This window comes from Cimex lectularius, unplaced genomic scaffold (assembly GCF_000648675.2).
Source record: "Cimex lectularius strain Harlan isolate CLEC.00 unplaced genomic scaffold, Clec_2.1 scaffold273, whole genome shotgun sequence".
Lineage (NCBI taxonomy): Eukaryota > Metazoa > Arthropoda > Insecta > Hemiptera > Cimicidae > Cimex > Cimex lectularius.
In genome coordinates, this window is record NW_019392859.1 from 357,380 (window position 1) to 371,885 (window position 14,506).

The 14,506-nt window shown below is 34.4% G+C and overlaps 1 protein-coding gene across 2 annotated transcripts in view; it reads left to right on the forward strand.

The window, feature by feature from the left end:
* Positions 1 to 11,903, forward strand: part of LOC106668446 (5-hydroxytryptamine receptor-like) — a 335,670-nt gene extending 323,767 nt beyond the window's left edge. For both annotated transcript variants that reach the window (XM_014397223.2, XM_024228775.1), the window contains 4 exons: positions 2,401 to 2,766; positions 5,874 to 6,029; positions 8,064 to 8,440; positions 11,055 to 11,903. In XM_014397223.2, the coding sequence (XP_014252709.1) occupies positions 2,401 to 2,766; positions 5,874 to 6,029; positions 8,064 to 8,421 (880 nt within the window). In that variant the 3' untranslated portion in view covers positions 8,422 to 8,440; positions 11,055 to 11,903. The remainder of the gene's footprint in view (positions 1 to 2,400; positions 2,767 to 5,873; positions 6,030 to 8,063; positions 8,441 to 11,054) is intronic.
* Positions 11,904 to 14,506: the final 2,603 nt, after the last annotated feature.

A 14,506-nucleotide genomic window follows, 5' to 3' on the forward strand; every position in this document is an offset into this window, starting at 1 on the left:
TATATATATATATAGAGTAAATGTAATATAGTTTATTATTATTATGGAAATATCAATAAAAGTGTTTAAATATCAATAGTCTGCTGACAGAACACCTCTAATAATAATCAATTCGATGTTATAATAACTTTGTATAATATATAAATTAATGGTCTCATATAAAGTTGTCTATGTTTATGTTTTGTATTCTAGACTTATCGAAAAATTATAACGAATACTGTACGGACTTAGCTAAAGTTAAATCCGACCACTGCTTGTCAGTCCGAAAGTTACAGCACTTTAAGCTCCAGCCGTACGCAAACTTTGTTTAAGTAGGTGATAACGTCAGTCGGAGCATTGTTTGACCGATAATGCGACTTATGATCCAAACTACATAGAAGCGTTAGTTCAACAGTCAAACAGAAGATAACTGATCGAATAAATAACTGATTTTGGACAAAATTTATGAATGTATTCGTGTTTTGTTTACGCATTCTTCTTCTGATTTGATTTTTTTGTTTTATTTTGTAACATTTTTGTTATATAAAATTGAATGCTTTTATTTTACTACATTAGTTTGTCCACAAAACAAAAAAAAACATGTACGTAAAAAAAACGTACAGTTAGGAATAAAGTAAAGTCAAATTTAATTTGTTTGAGGATTAAAATTATTCAATTCAGTTCTCGCTCTGAGTTGAGTAACTAATTAGGAAAGATTACCAAACCGGCAAGAAAAACTAGATAAAACAATTCGAGAACAGACACATCTTCATATATGTTTTCAAATTAAACCAACATTTTAAATACGGAAAAACTGTAATTGCAATAAAAAACGGATGCAAAATAAACACCATACATAAACTTCTAAAAAACAAAACAAAATAACGAAAAAACGAAACACAAATCAACAACAAATGGACAATATTCACATACACAAGAAAAGAAACCTACACACTAACAAATCGGTTCAACAAACTCGAACTGAAAACAGCACTAAGGACCAACAATAGCACAGGTAAACTACTAAAAAGAAACATAGACACAACTAACCCGCTAGACAGCAACGGTGTTTGTAGCATCACATGTCAATGCGGATACACTTACATCGGACAGACTGGAAGGAAACTAAGAGATCGATTCAAAGAACATCTTAGATCCTTCAGAGACAATGACGGAAAATCAAATTTCGCCACACACTTAATACACTACAACAACGAACCAAACACAATAGAAACAAGCATGACATTAATACACAACGCACAAAAAGGACGAAAACTAAACATACTGGAGAACCTCGAGATATACAAACAAATAACACTTAAAGACGAAAACTTATAAACGCACAAACAAACTCACAACCACACACCACCTTTACACCACTAAAAACACTTCATAACAAAAAACGAAAACGTTCGGAAGAACAAAACATCGCAACCAACACCAGGAAAAAACAAAAAACCAACAACGCACAAATAATAACTGACAACGGAAATAACCGCCACCGAGACCGACCAACGAGCACGGAGACCACGCCCCCTAACGCAACGCCCCCAGCGACAAGCGACGGACGCAATACTATATAAAAACTACTCAGACTAAATGACAGACAGTTTTTCACTGAAGATGGCGTAATGCCGAAACGCGGTTGAATAACTCAAACAAAAAACCCGCGAGTGAAGACAAACCCAGTAGTGCCCGTGTTCCGGTTCAACATCTTATAATTGTGTTAAACGTATAGCGTGATTGTATTTATTTTTGTGAACGTATAGTGTGACATAGTTCCCAATGACCCGTGCCTAAATATAAGGTCTGACCCTGGAATCCCAACAACACTGGAGTAGGCGATGTCTAATCTCGAATTTATTAACAATTAGGCCACTTAACTTTACCATGAGATATACGAGGATTCTTCTTTAATCTTTACATAATCACACAAATAACACAAATATTTGATATTATTAGCTATTTGCGATAGATTGTTTGTTTGTGTGTGTGTGTGTGTGTGTGTGTGTGTGTGTGTGTGTGTGTGTGTGTGTGTGTGTGTGTGTGTGTGTGTGTGTGTGTGTGTGTGTGTGTTAAGTTAATTAATTTATTTATGCCATTTAAAGTTGAGTTGTTCAAAATTATTGGCTAACTATGTCAATTTTTCAGCAAATTATCTGCTGCTCAAATTAAACATGCATGCCTTGTTAACAAACTTACCACTAATTGTGGATAAACAAAACTGACTCAAATGGGCCTAAACATTGTGAAATTCACTTTTCTGGAAGTAAAATTGTTAATAAATACTTTACTGTAGTCCTGAAAACTCAAAAATCCATCTAATTCAATTTCTGGTAGCTAAATATTTTGTGAAAAATTATCTGTCAGATTTGTAAGAAATAAAATATATTTTTAAAATGTGTAAATTTATGTTAACAGGTACTGGGCGGTCACGAACGTGAATTACATACACAACCGCAACCGGAGCCGTATCGTGATTATGATCGTCATGATCTGGACGCTGGCGATCGTGGTATCCTTAGCACCGCAGTTCGGATGGAAGGACCCCGATCACCTGGAGCGGATCAATTTGCAGCAGCGCTGCCTCGTCTCCCAGGATCTCGGTTACCAGATCTTCGCCACATGCTCCACATTCTATGTACCACTCCTCGTCATTCTGGTCCTTTACTGGAAGATCTTCCAGACGGCCAGGAAACGGATAAGACGCCGAAGGACGCCAAAACAGCCGATTTCAGAGAAGGCGGGCAAGGCGGGTGGAAAATTTAACTTCTTTTCGAAAAAGAGGTAAAACCATATAAAAACACTATTTTTTAAAACATTTATAATTTTGAAATATTTCACTATATAAACAAAACCTCAATACTAAAAATGAACAAAATATAAAACTATTTATTTTACGTTCCCGGACTACGTCTCTACAACTCCTGCTGAACGAGCAGAGGGTCTCCAAACCTTCCCTCAGCCGTCAGAAGACCTCAAATAAAACCTTGACTCGTCCGAAAAGAAAATTTTAGTCCGATCTTACTCAAACCAATTGATGTGATTTCTTGTGAAACTTAACCGAGATATTCTGTGGTTTATCAGAAGGTCTGGACCAGGTGGCAGGCCTTCTCGCACGTAATCCTGCTTCTGAAAGTCTTAGCCTTACAGTGCGTAAACTGACATTAGCATTTCTAACTTCTTGAAATCGTTCCTTGTCCTTAACAGCGGTAGATGGTCGATTACGAACGACATTCGAAACTAAATTCGAAAATAAAGCGATCGTCTCTCTTTGAGATGTGAGATGATGGCAATCTGATCTATGCCTTCTTGAGTAACCTCCGGTATCATGGTAGCGATGATACGAAGATTCCCTTCGGACAGTCTGGGAATCTTAAGCACTCTGGCCGAATATGAAACATTTAAACCATCACTTAACCAAATTTGAAACTTAAAAATGGTAACTTAAAACAATTAACTACCGGAACATTAGCAAAAGCTTTACAGAAAAGAAGAGATTGACTATTCAAAGATTTATTTACAAACTCCAATTGTAAACACTAGTGGGAAATTTTATCTGTGTTTTATGTACCTCTATTACTTTTAAACGGATCAACTATTGTTGTAAAATAATCAATGGAGGATTTTGTAAGAGATAATTAATAATATTAAGGGCGGCCATTTTTTTGCCTTTCAGAGTATACAATGCAAAAGTAGTTTTATGCTATTTAGAATAATGTCATTATGAGTTGTCATTAACATATAAATATTATAAAATTTTCACAAAATAAGTTATTGTCTGCCTTTATTGTCATTCCTATGGCATTCTGACAAAACGTGAGAAGTTCAGTCGTGAAATGTGAGTCGATTTCATCCCCTTTCTTAATAATCCCTCTGAAAGATATCCTGTCAAAATATCACGGACGAGAGAAAGCGGGTTTCAATCCTAAACCATAAAGATAAACAAAAGTTTGGTGATAGGGCGTGTTTGCCAGAGTTGGATACGACACCATTGTCGACTTACGGAAGTATTTATCGGATTCGGCGGTATTTCAGGGAAAAACGTGACATAATTTCTTATTCCGTCGGCTCTTGTGTTAAAAGAAAAGTTACTCGGATTAAGACTGTGTTCATCTCGGAAAGAGGATTCCAAAAACAACCTGACCCGACCAGGTGGCCCGGCTCTTTTTACAAAACTTCCCAAATTCCATTTATTCTTTGCGTATGGATTATGTTTTATTTGTTTTTCCTCAAGTGAAATTTTTATTGTTGATATTGTTATTTTTATTCCTATGATAATAATAAAAATCGATTGGTTGAAAAATTATAAAATTTTTCAAAAAATCTATGAGAGTGATTCTTACAAGGGGCGCTACAGAGTGGGACCACCGATTTCAATTAAACTTCTTCTGGTGAAACTAATTAGAAAAATAGTAGGCACGTGTCTGACAGTTTTTCTCGATGACCATCAGGAATCGTAAGAAAATATTTTAACAATTTTTTTAATTATGTGTTTCGAAGTTATTCTATACCAGATTAGTTTTTTACCTAGGTTAATAAAATAATGTGCTGAATCGTATTAGGAAATATTTTAACCTATTTTATTACGTCGCTCGGTTACAAAATAATTATATATAATAGCTCACCCGCGGTTTGCATTTATCCAAACTAGGTTAAACTTTTTTTGCAAGAAACAAAGATAATATTCGCTTTCTGCCCTCCAAAAACACTTGAATAAAAATTTTTGCAAATAATTATTAAATTGTTCACCTTCGGTTCATTCGAAAATCACCCAACTGGTAATAAATTTGAAACAATTCCACCGAATCTACACGGAAATTAAGGGGTTGAGAGCCCTATAAACTACGCGTAAGTGCCTAAACCAGGCATCCGTAAATAAATTAAACTTAGAGATATAAAATAAAACATCTGATTGCTTTTTGTTAATTTCATTCTTATTTTTTTCATTACAATGGCATAAAATCAAAACCTTATTGGCAAAGTCCGAAAGAAGATAGATTAGCTTTTTAACGGCTGTAATATCGTCGAATTTGGATAAAATTCAGAAATGTCATGACTTTTTGAGTTCAGCACCGTTCATCAATTAGAATAAAATTACCACCGCAAATCCAACAAAAAATGCCTTACTTTTCGTTTTCGATGAAATTTCGCATTTACGGGTTTCAAAACAAATCTGAACGGTTTTTTCGGGAAAAATGTTTTTTGGCCTACTATACTGAAAGCGTCTTGTACATTTTTATACATCTTATTTGTCTTAATAATTAATACGAGCTTACATTTTATTTTAATATCTTATATTAAAAAAATCCAGTGATATATAAAAACCTTGAAATGCACAACAAAGACAGAAAACCACATTTCAAAATATTTATTTTTCGAGGTAAATGATAAAATGATTATTACCCCATGTTATCATTCAATTATAATGCCCCACTCTCCAGAATGGAAGAAGAATGTAACAAATTTAAGAACAAGGTTATGAATAAATAAATAAAAAATAATCTTTTACTAGTAAATCTAATGTATCTCGTTAAAATAAATAAACAAATCGTCTACTTTTTTCAGACAATTTAAAAAGTTTACTTATTTATATTGCAATAATGAGAAAAACAAAATCAGAATATCTGGAGATTTTGAATTGGTTTATTATCAATATCGGTTTTTTTTCTAATTGTGATATTTTTAAATTGATTAATATTTATAGCGTTTGAAAAATTTGTACAACGGTATTTTATAAAAACGTAATTTTATTTTTATATATTAATCGCCTAATTAGCTAGTTAGCTCGTATCTGTCATATACGTGTCTGTCTGTCTGAGAAAATGAGAAGTTACTTCAGATTTAGAACATTTGAATATGTAATTGGAAGTTCATTTCCGCCGATGTTCTAGGTTGATGGGAGAATGGGAGAGCAAGAAAGGTGAGGTGGCACTAGTGGAGGGTTCGGTCTGCGAGACTGACACAGAAAAAGGTGGAAGTGGCGAAGGAGCTACGACAGCTTTCACGATAACGACCAACCACGGCTCCGGTGCAGTGAGTCCTGATAGGTAAAATATCAAAATATTTAAGCATAATAAGCTACACTTAAAAAAACAGTGAAGTTTTTGAAGTTAAGACAACAAAGACATCTCGTTATCTAATTGAAAAACACACCTCGCTTATTCAAGTTTGTTGTCGAGTATCTTGTTATAATTGCACCCTTATGCAAATTGGTAAAGCACTGGTGCTGGTATGCTTTTATCTTTTAAGGATGTATATTTGTTCTTTACTGTCAATGCTGAGAGAACAATGTACTAGAATTTAAAGTAAAATACGTTTCTAACGACAGAGTGTGAACTGTTTACAAATTTCAAACAAGCTACGGTAATGAAAAATATTAAAATAGAAATTCATCAAATTGTACTAATCTAAATAGATCAATAAATGATCAAATAACGCTTAACCAAACAAAGCAAAGTAGATAATATGACAAAAATAAGTACTATTGTTGTACATTGGACTGTTGGTTTGTAGATGCAACTTCCGACATGAACAGGTGGAATTCCATCAGAAAAATTAAGAAAAGAGTTAATAGAAGATTTGGAGAACTACGAAGATATTTAGGGCGGAAATCTCTTATGAGTTATGCCAAGCCAAGCCAACCAGCATTCAATCAAACGCCCTAAAAGAAATTATCACAGCTTCATTACTACGTTACTGTCCAGATTGACCTGAACCTTCAGAACGAATTGATCCTTTCTCCCCTCCAGAAATTCAAAAATAATCATCCAATCGATCCAGCCTATTGACCAAGTCAAGGATTGTAGCTTAAGGTGGCCGCACCCGTCGGTAAATAACCATCTCGAAAATTGGCTATTTTAAGTCTGTTACGCCATTTTATTCAGAAATTGATCAACATTGTTTGAGGAACACCACGCCAACCACCCCCTACAGTGTGCCATTATAGGGGCCTGTTACGTCTGTGTAAAATTGTAATAATTCAGACTCACTTCCGACATAGAGCGATTACATACACATTTGTTTCTAAGTTGTTACACTTTTTCTGTGACACTGCATAGTCTTTCATTTTGTTTTAGTGTTTTATAGTAATGGTATGATTAGCAAGTCAGGAAATAAAATAAAAATGTAAAAATAAAAAATTTAAAAAATTCCAACCTATCCGCTCTGAACCTCAAAGGTATAATGTGCCTGGGCTATGCGGGCGATATTGTCCTGACTTCATCAAATGAATTGACTGAATCAAAAGACAATTCGATGAAACTCCATGTGACATAGTAATGTAGAGCTAAAAATCACAGGTTAATGGTGGAAAACCGCTCGATCAAGGGTTATCCCTAACAAAACAACCATAGCCGCTTTTATTCAGAAAAGAAACGGCAAATAAAACTTAATATAATGTGATAAAAATAAAGAAAGAAGCCTAAAGTTAAGGCGTCGCACTTGACAAAGCACTGGCTTTTAAGGAACATAGAGGTACCACTGTCAAGAAAGCGTCATGATCTTTAATGATGTGCACAAAAATAGCAAGAAAAACTGAGGATGCAAATCAGCACCCCTGCTCTGAATGTGTCATGATGGGGAAACACTTCTCACATACGGCGCATTACCTGTGTCGATAAAGTACAACAGATAACAAACGAGAGAAAACTCACTAAAATACAGAGTATCGTATGAGTTTGTTATTACAACAGACTGTGATATGCTCATTTTATCAACAGACTAAAATGAACGACTCGAATACCACAGAAAAAGTAGTAAAAACTTCACAAGTCATTTCCGACAATACTACTTTTTTGAGATGTTACAGTATTCCATGATAGTTACGATATTCGCGATATTGACGGCGTCAGTTCTCTTATTTACGAGTTGGCTGGTTTCCTCTGGGTGTAGTACTGGTGACACCGTCAAAGACCAGATGAAATTTATTTCATAAATTTAAAAACGATAATAATAATAAAAATGATAATTCACTTAGTTTTAACTTTACCAAAACTAAATTAATTTACTGGTCCAATTAATCATGCGGTTGTTTTTTTAAATTAGGATAGAAATCATTTCTAACAGTATCCGAATGTTTTCAGGTCCACTGCCGAAATGCCGGCCAACAACTCCAAGCCTGCTCCCGCCCTGCCGCAGAAGACGAAACGGGAGACGAAGAAGGAGACGATGGAGGCGAAAAGGGAGCGTAAAGCTGCCAAAACGCTTGCCATTATCACGGGGGCGTTCGTCGTATGCTGGTTGCCGTTTTTCATTATGGCCCTGCTCATGCCACTGTGCGAAACGTGTTACATCAACGATTACTTGGCCTCGCTTTTCCTGTGGCTAGGATACTTCAATTCCACCCTCAACCCCGTTATTTACACGATATTCAGCCCAGAGTTCAGGCAGGCGTTTAAGAGGATCCTCTGTGGAGTTAGTCACTCGAGACCGAGGAGATAGACTGAATTCTTCTTCTTGGGTATGCAGAATCAAGTATAGTTTCAACAATATCACTTGTTAAATTTATACAGAATTAAAATAGAGCACAAAATTGACAGAAGCTTAGTAAGAGGGCGAGAAAAATAGAGAAAAATTGAATTTTTTTACCGTTCATGCAAACAGAGTTCAGTCACGTTATTTGACGCCATCCGCGTCAATCTATTTTCTTTTCGTTTTAAAACAATCATTATACAAACTTTTACATAACAACGTATTTATAAAGTAGGTGATCAAAAGTAAAATCGTGATAATGCCACACATGTTGGGAAAGTAATAGATTTACAACCTAAGGAACTTGATGTTTAACTGTTTAGCGGACCCTCTTTTTCCCCATTTAAAAAAATAAATAAAAATGGAAAAGAAAATTGGAAAATTAGCGAAAGAAAGAGATTTCGGAATGAACGAAAATAATAGACAAGTACTGGAAAACATAATGCATATATTATAAATCAGAAGGTCAATTTTAAGTTAGCGATTCAATTTTCCATACTTGTATATAATGCATTTTGTAACTAAAATGCTTTAAACGAAATAACATTTCTCTTAACTTTTAAATCAAAGAAACATGATAACACAGTTGGATTTTTAAGAACCCATCATAACCCAATTTATATATTATGTTGCAGAAGCCGTTTGAAAACGAACTTACTAAAAAATATTGTTATAAATAATATAACATGTATAAAAAAGTACTCATTAATTTTGTAAATAACTATGAATTAATTCAAACGGTTTTGTCAAGTTTAAGATATTTGTTAAGATATAAATTTAAAATAATATATTTTGTGAATGCAATAAAGCATGTTCTAAATTTTTCTACCGAATATTCTTTAAAATGCTTTTTTAGCATGTGATCTATCTGTAGGTTTATTTATTTTGGTGTTGCTATATGTTTTTTTTTATTCGTATTGCTATATAAAATGACGATGATATACCAAAAACAACGTTTTTAATCCAAACTTTGAAGAAAAGAATATAGCCAGTAAGAAATCTGTACGTAGGAAGTTTGACAGTAACAGCAAAGCTCTAGTAGTCGGTATTCTAATGAAATATGTGTTAAATAGATTCTATTATTCAGCGTATCAGATGCTTTTTCAGAGGCCATTTCCATTCCGGCCAAGTTTTGCCAAGTTCCAACCAGAGGCCGAGTTTGGTTCTTTTCACCACAAACTTGGCACTAGGAGGAGGACTTAAGCCACTTGTGCTAAATGAAGGTGTAATTATTTTCTCTAATTAAAATATCTAGGCGTAATCTTTGACATTATTATCTTTTGACTTTCTTGAAATCAACAAATAACTGTCTTCACTTAAAGAGCGAAAATTGCCATTGGTAGAAGTAAACGCCGCTGTTGGGAAAAGTTGGAGACTAAATTCAAAGAGGAATTATCCAAATATAGTAACAAAAAAGCTCCTCAGATAATCTGCACAATCTACAAGATGAGTGCGTATTAAGAGTGAATGTATTTATTGGTGTGAATGTGTAGGGTAAGAGGGCCGATAGCGGAATATCGAGTACCCGTCGACCCTCGATTAGGTTAGCTATACAATCGATGAAAAGAGTGATGGAGGAATATTGAGAACTCCATCCCCCTTAATTGAATGAATGGTATGTAAATAGGAAAAAATGTTTTTAAGTGTGAGTGTGAATGAATTTAGGAATTGATTGCGTCGGGGGCTCAAATTACGTAACTGTTGATAGCCCGTGGCGGTCAAGACCGAGGTCTGAACCCGGAGTGCCAGTATCCGGGGTGGATGATTCTCGAGACTTGCCTGTAATTTATTGCAAATTACAAAAACTGGATTACCTGTGGACTGCAAGAAGTGAAAGGCTCAACTATGTACACGCGAATATGTATATATGCGTACGCAGACTTAAGCTTATATAAATCAGTGCTTTTTAAGTAAAGAATTTGCATGAAGTATGTTGCATTAAGTACAAAATGAATAAAACTTCCTCACATCTTTAAATTTAAAGATATCCCTACATACATGGTTGTTGGCACCCTTGATAACCTACGGATCGGTGATTAGGTCGACAAAGACATTATAAATGAGGGCGGTCCTCATTACTGCCTTACGTGCCTGAGCATTACTGAGGCAAAGAAAACGACTACCTTGGAATTCCTCCTGAATCGACCATCACTACATACCTTCAATCAGGGAGAGGCATTTTATGTTTAAACATATTAATTCGTAACATATAATTCTCTCATTTAGTAAAAAAACCCTCAGATGTTGCAATAACTATTTTTCCTCCCAGTAACCTGCCTTTAGTTTTTATTAACGTCATCAAAAATCCATTATAAAACAGTAAAGCAGATTTACTAGATTTAAATTGCTAAGGATAATCTAAGATTTATAATAGAAGAAAGAATTGTATGATACTCCGAACAGCCCTTAAGTGGCTGAGTCAATGTGGTGTAATTTGTGGTTCATTAATTATTTATCGTGTCGATACTAATTAAGATGTATTAAAAAATGCTTACTACATGATAAATACATTAAAGTTCCATTAACGTCAATTGTTTCAATAATAGCACTTCAGCATGTCTCTCAACACCATAATTCACTGAGCAAGAAATGATGTTTTTCAGTGGACGAAGGACAGGAGAATGGATGGGGGATGACAGTCAGAAAAGCCGAGAACAATAAGCCATCATCATTTTCCTTGCGCAACTTTCATCACTCAGGATGCCGTCAGTCCCCGGTGAGTCCCAAGGGGAGTGACGGGATCTGCCGATTACTCATTTTCCCCAATTGCCACATGAACATCATCATTAGAGATTTTTTTTCATTCTGTTTGCAAAGAATACATATCAATTTCCCGTTCAATTTCCATACCAGCATAATTCCAGAAAGTGCAAAAGAAGAAGAAAGCGAAAAGAGAAACGAGCGCTGAAGGTTTTCTATGTGATAAGTTGAATTTCGTACAATACTGCCATTACTAAATATCTTTAATTTTACTTTTTTTTTAGTAAGCGGAATTGTGATTGTTACGCTATTATGAAGTATTATTATATAGCATTATAATGAATTGTTATAACAGTATATCTTATACGTTTAGATGTTATTTTTCAACTCATTAAAAATCTATTTGTAGAGTTTAATAATATAGCTAAGCTACAAACACCACAATGTATAAATGTTTTTGTATTGATAATCTATGTTCTTATAGACGCTATAGATAAATATTGCATGTAAATATCGTATTGCCAGTACCCTCACCGTAATAAATTATTTTTTATACTTTAGGAGAAAGGTTCCGTATGAGTCATGTGCATTCGTGATCCCCTGAATTATCTTAATTTGTACTCTAATGTAAATAATAAAAAGAAAAGAGAGAAACACCTTGTACAGAGCATGTATATAGTACTAAAAAAGTCAGAAAAACATTTATTAACTCAGAAACATATATGAATGGTTATAATTTATATAATAAAATATATAATTAAATATGCATATATTTGTAATTTATCAAATGTATTAAACGCTATACAATTAGTTGTTATATTTATTAAAATTGTTCATATATATTTTTCAGATATATATGTCAATGATAACCCCAAGTTCGGAAGGAATATGGGTATATTTGTGAAATATGCTATGTATTATAAATTGTACTAATATTTACAATGTCATCAGCCAAGCCTAATGTAAAATCTCCCTCAAAATTTTGTACAAATATATCGTGTTGCAAGTTTAAAGGTAGAATAACGAAAAGTGTTATTGATAGAGCTATGTGTATAAACATTATAAAAAGTGCGTATTTAAAAACAGAAACATGAATATAAAAAAACCCATGCCCAACACGTATGGACAATAATAAATATGTTAAAATAGTTGATGTTATGTAAAAAAACACTAGTGTTTATCTTGTTCAGATGTATGTAATTAAATAGTAAAGAAAATTTTATCTAATTATATTATTGGGTTGTCCGGAAAATAATGCAGGATTTTGGTATTAAACAAAAAAAAAAGAAACTAGTTACTTTAAAGCAATGTTCTTTAATCAAAATAATTTCCCATACTCTCAATACATTTCTCCCAACGTGTTGGTAACTTATTAATTCCGTCTGAGTAGAATTCAGAATTTTTAGAATTGATAAAGTCAATAAATGCATTTTCCAGTTCCGTTTGATTTTTGAATATTATGTGTTGTAAGTAGTGGTCCAGGTGTCTAAAAAAATGGTAGTCAGTAGGCGAGAGGTCCGGAGAGTAGGGTGGGTGAGGCAAAGTTTCATAGCCAAGCTCCAATAATTTTTGTGACGTTACACGTGACACATGTGGTCGAGCGTTGTCATGCAACAAAATGGGCCCTTTCCGATTGACCAAAGAGGGCTTCATTACTGCCAATTTCTGATGCATGGTATTAATTTGGTTACAGTATGATTCAGCATTGATGGTTTCGCCAGGATTTAAGAAGCTGTAGTGTATTAAACCAAATGAAGCCCACCATACCGTAACCATTACCTTTTTTTGATGAGTTGGGGGCTTTGGAGCTTCTCCTTTGTCGAGCCACTGTCCAGAACGTCTAGTGTTATCGTAGAGAATCCACTTTTCGTCACATGTAACAATTCTGGCCAGAAATGGGTCATTTTTGTTTCGACAAAGAAGTGATGCACAAACATCAAAGCGCTGATTTTTTTGGCGATCGTTTAATGAGTGTGGAACCCAATTTTCGAGTTTTTTCACTTTTCCAATCGCCTTGAGGTGGTCAGCGACGGTCGTTTTACTGACTTTGAGTTGCTCTGCAAGTTCTCGAACAGTTGTTTTGGGGTTTTCTTCCACCACTGATCGCAGAACATCATCATTAAGAGAGGAAGGCCTTCCACGACCTTCTTCATCTTCAAGGCTGAAATCTCCCTCCCGAAATTTTTTAAACCACCTTTGCACAGTGCACTCATTAACACAACCCTCGCCCCAGACTTGGTTAATGTTTCTAGCCGTTTGGGCTCCGCTTCGGCCGAGTTTAAACTCGTAAAAGAAAATCGTACGAAATTCTCGCTTTGACATTATAAGGATGACTGAATTATTTCCAAGTAGCGGAATGCTACAGAGGTAAACAAACAATATCATTTGGAAGAGGATTAATAAGTGTTGACATTCATACAAATGAGTAATCCTGTAAACGTAAACAGAATATTTTATATAGATTTTTTTTAATGAAAACTTAAAATCCTGCATTATTTTCCGGACAACCCAATATTATAACTCGGCTATGTGTAAAATAAAATATAATATATAAAAATGTGTTTTGCTTTTTTGATAAGCTTTAAATTGGACTAAACATTTTAATTCTTCCCTTGTCTCCAATGGTTGTTATTAATTTCCGACGTTTGAAAGCGAGCCCATCTCTTTGGCATCAGTTTTTTATTATAAACTAATCATCGCTATTCGCTTAAATTTTTCAAAAAGCAAGAAGAAAAGATAAATATTAATAACTCGTTTGAAAAGAATAATTAAATTTATATCGATCCAACTCAAAATACGGTTTAATTAAAATGTTGAATAAATGAACTTCAAGTCTCGAGCCAAAACTGTACGCGGCTGGGGTGTTTTTTACATATTCCTCAGGCTTTTTTATAAAGTGTAATATGATTATTACATATTATATAATGTAAAATATGATAAATTAAAACTGTTTTTATCTCAGTCTTATTATTTGATTATATATTCACACCTTAAGGAGACATTTTTCGTAGTAAACCAAAGATCAGAGACCTCAGCGATGAGAGAAGTGCTTGCATGTGTGCCACAAGGGTCAATACTCGCTCCGCTGTTGTACACAAGTTTTAGTTCTGACGTACCCAACAATGTTCGAATCAACATCAGTTCGGAGAGTAAGGCAGCTATAAAAGCATTAGTTGTCTGTACTTTTATCTCCAAGCTACTCTAGGAGTGCCTAAATTGCCTAATGGCCCTAGCAGAACAAAACAAGGTTACCGTGATCTGAGTTGAAGGACATAAAGTGAGAAACTAAAACGCTGACCAACTAGCCAACGGAGGGACAGCTCGCTCACCCTTGAGACCGGTACCATAATTTAGC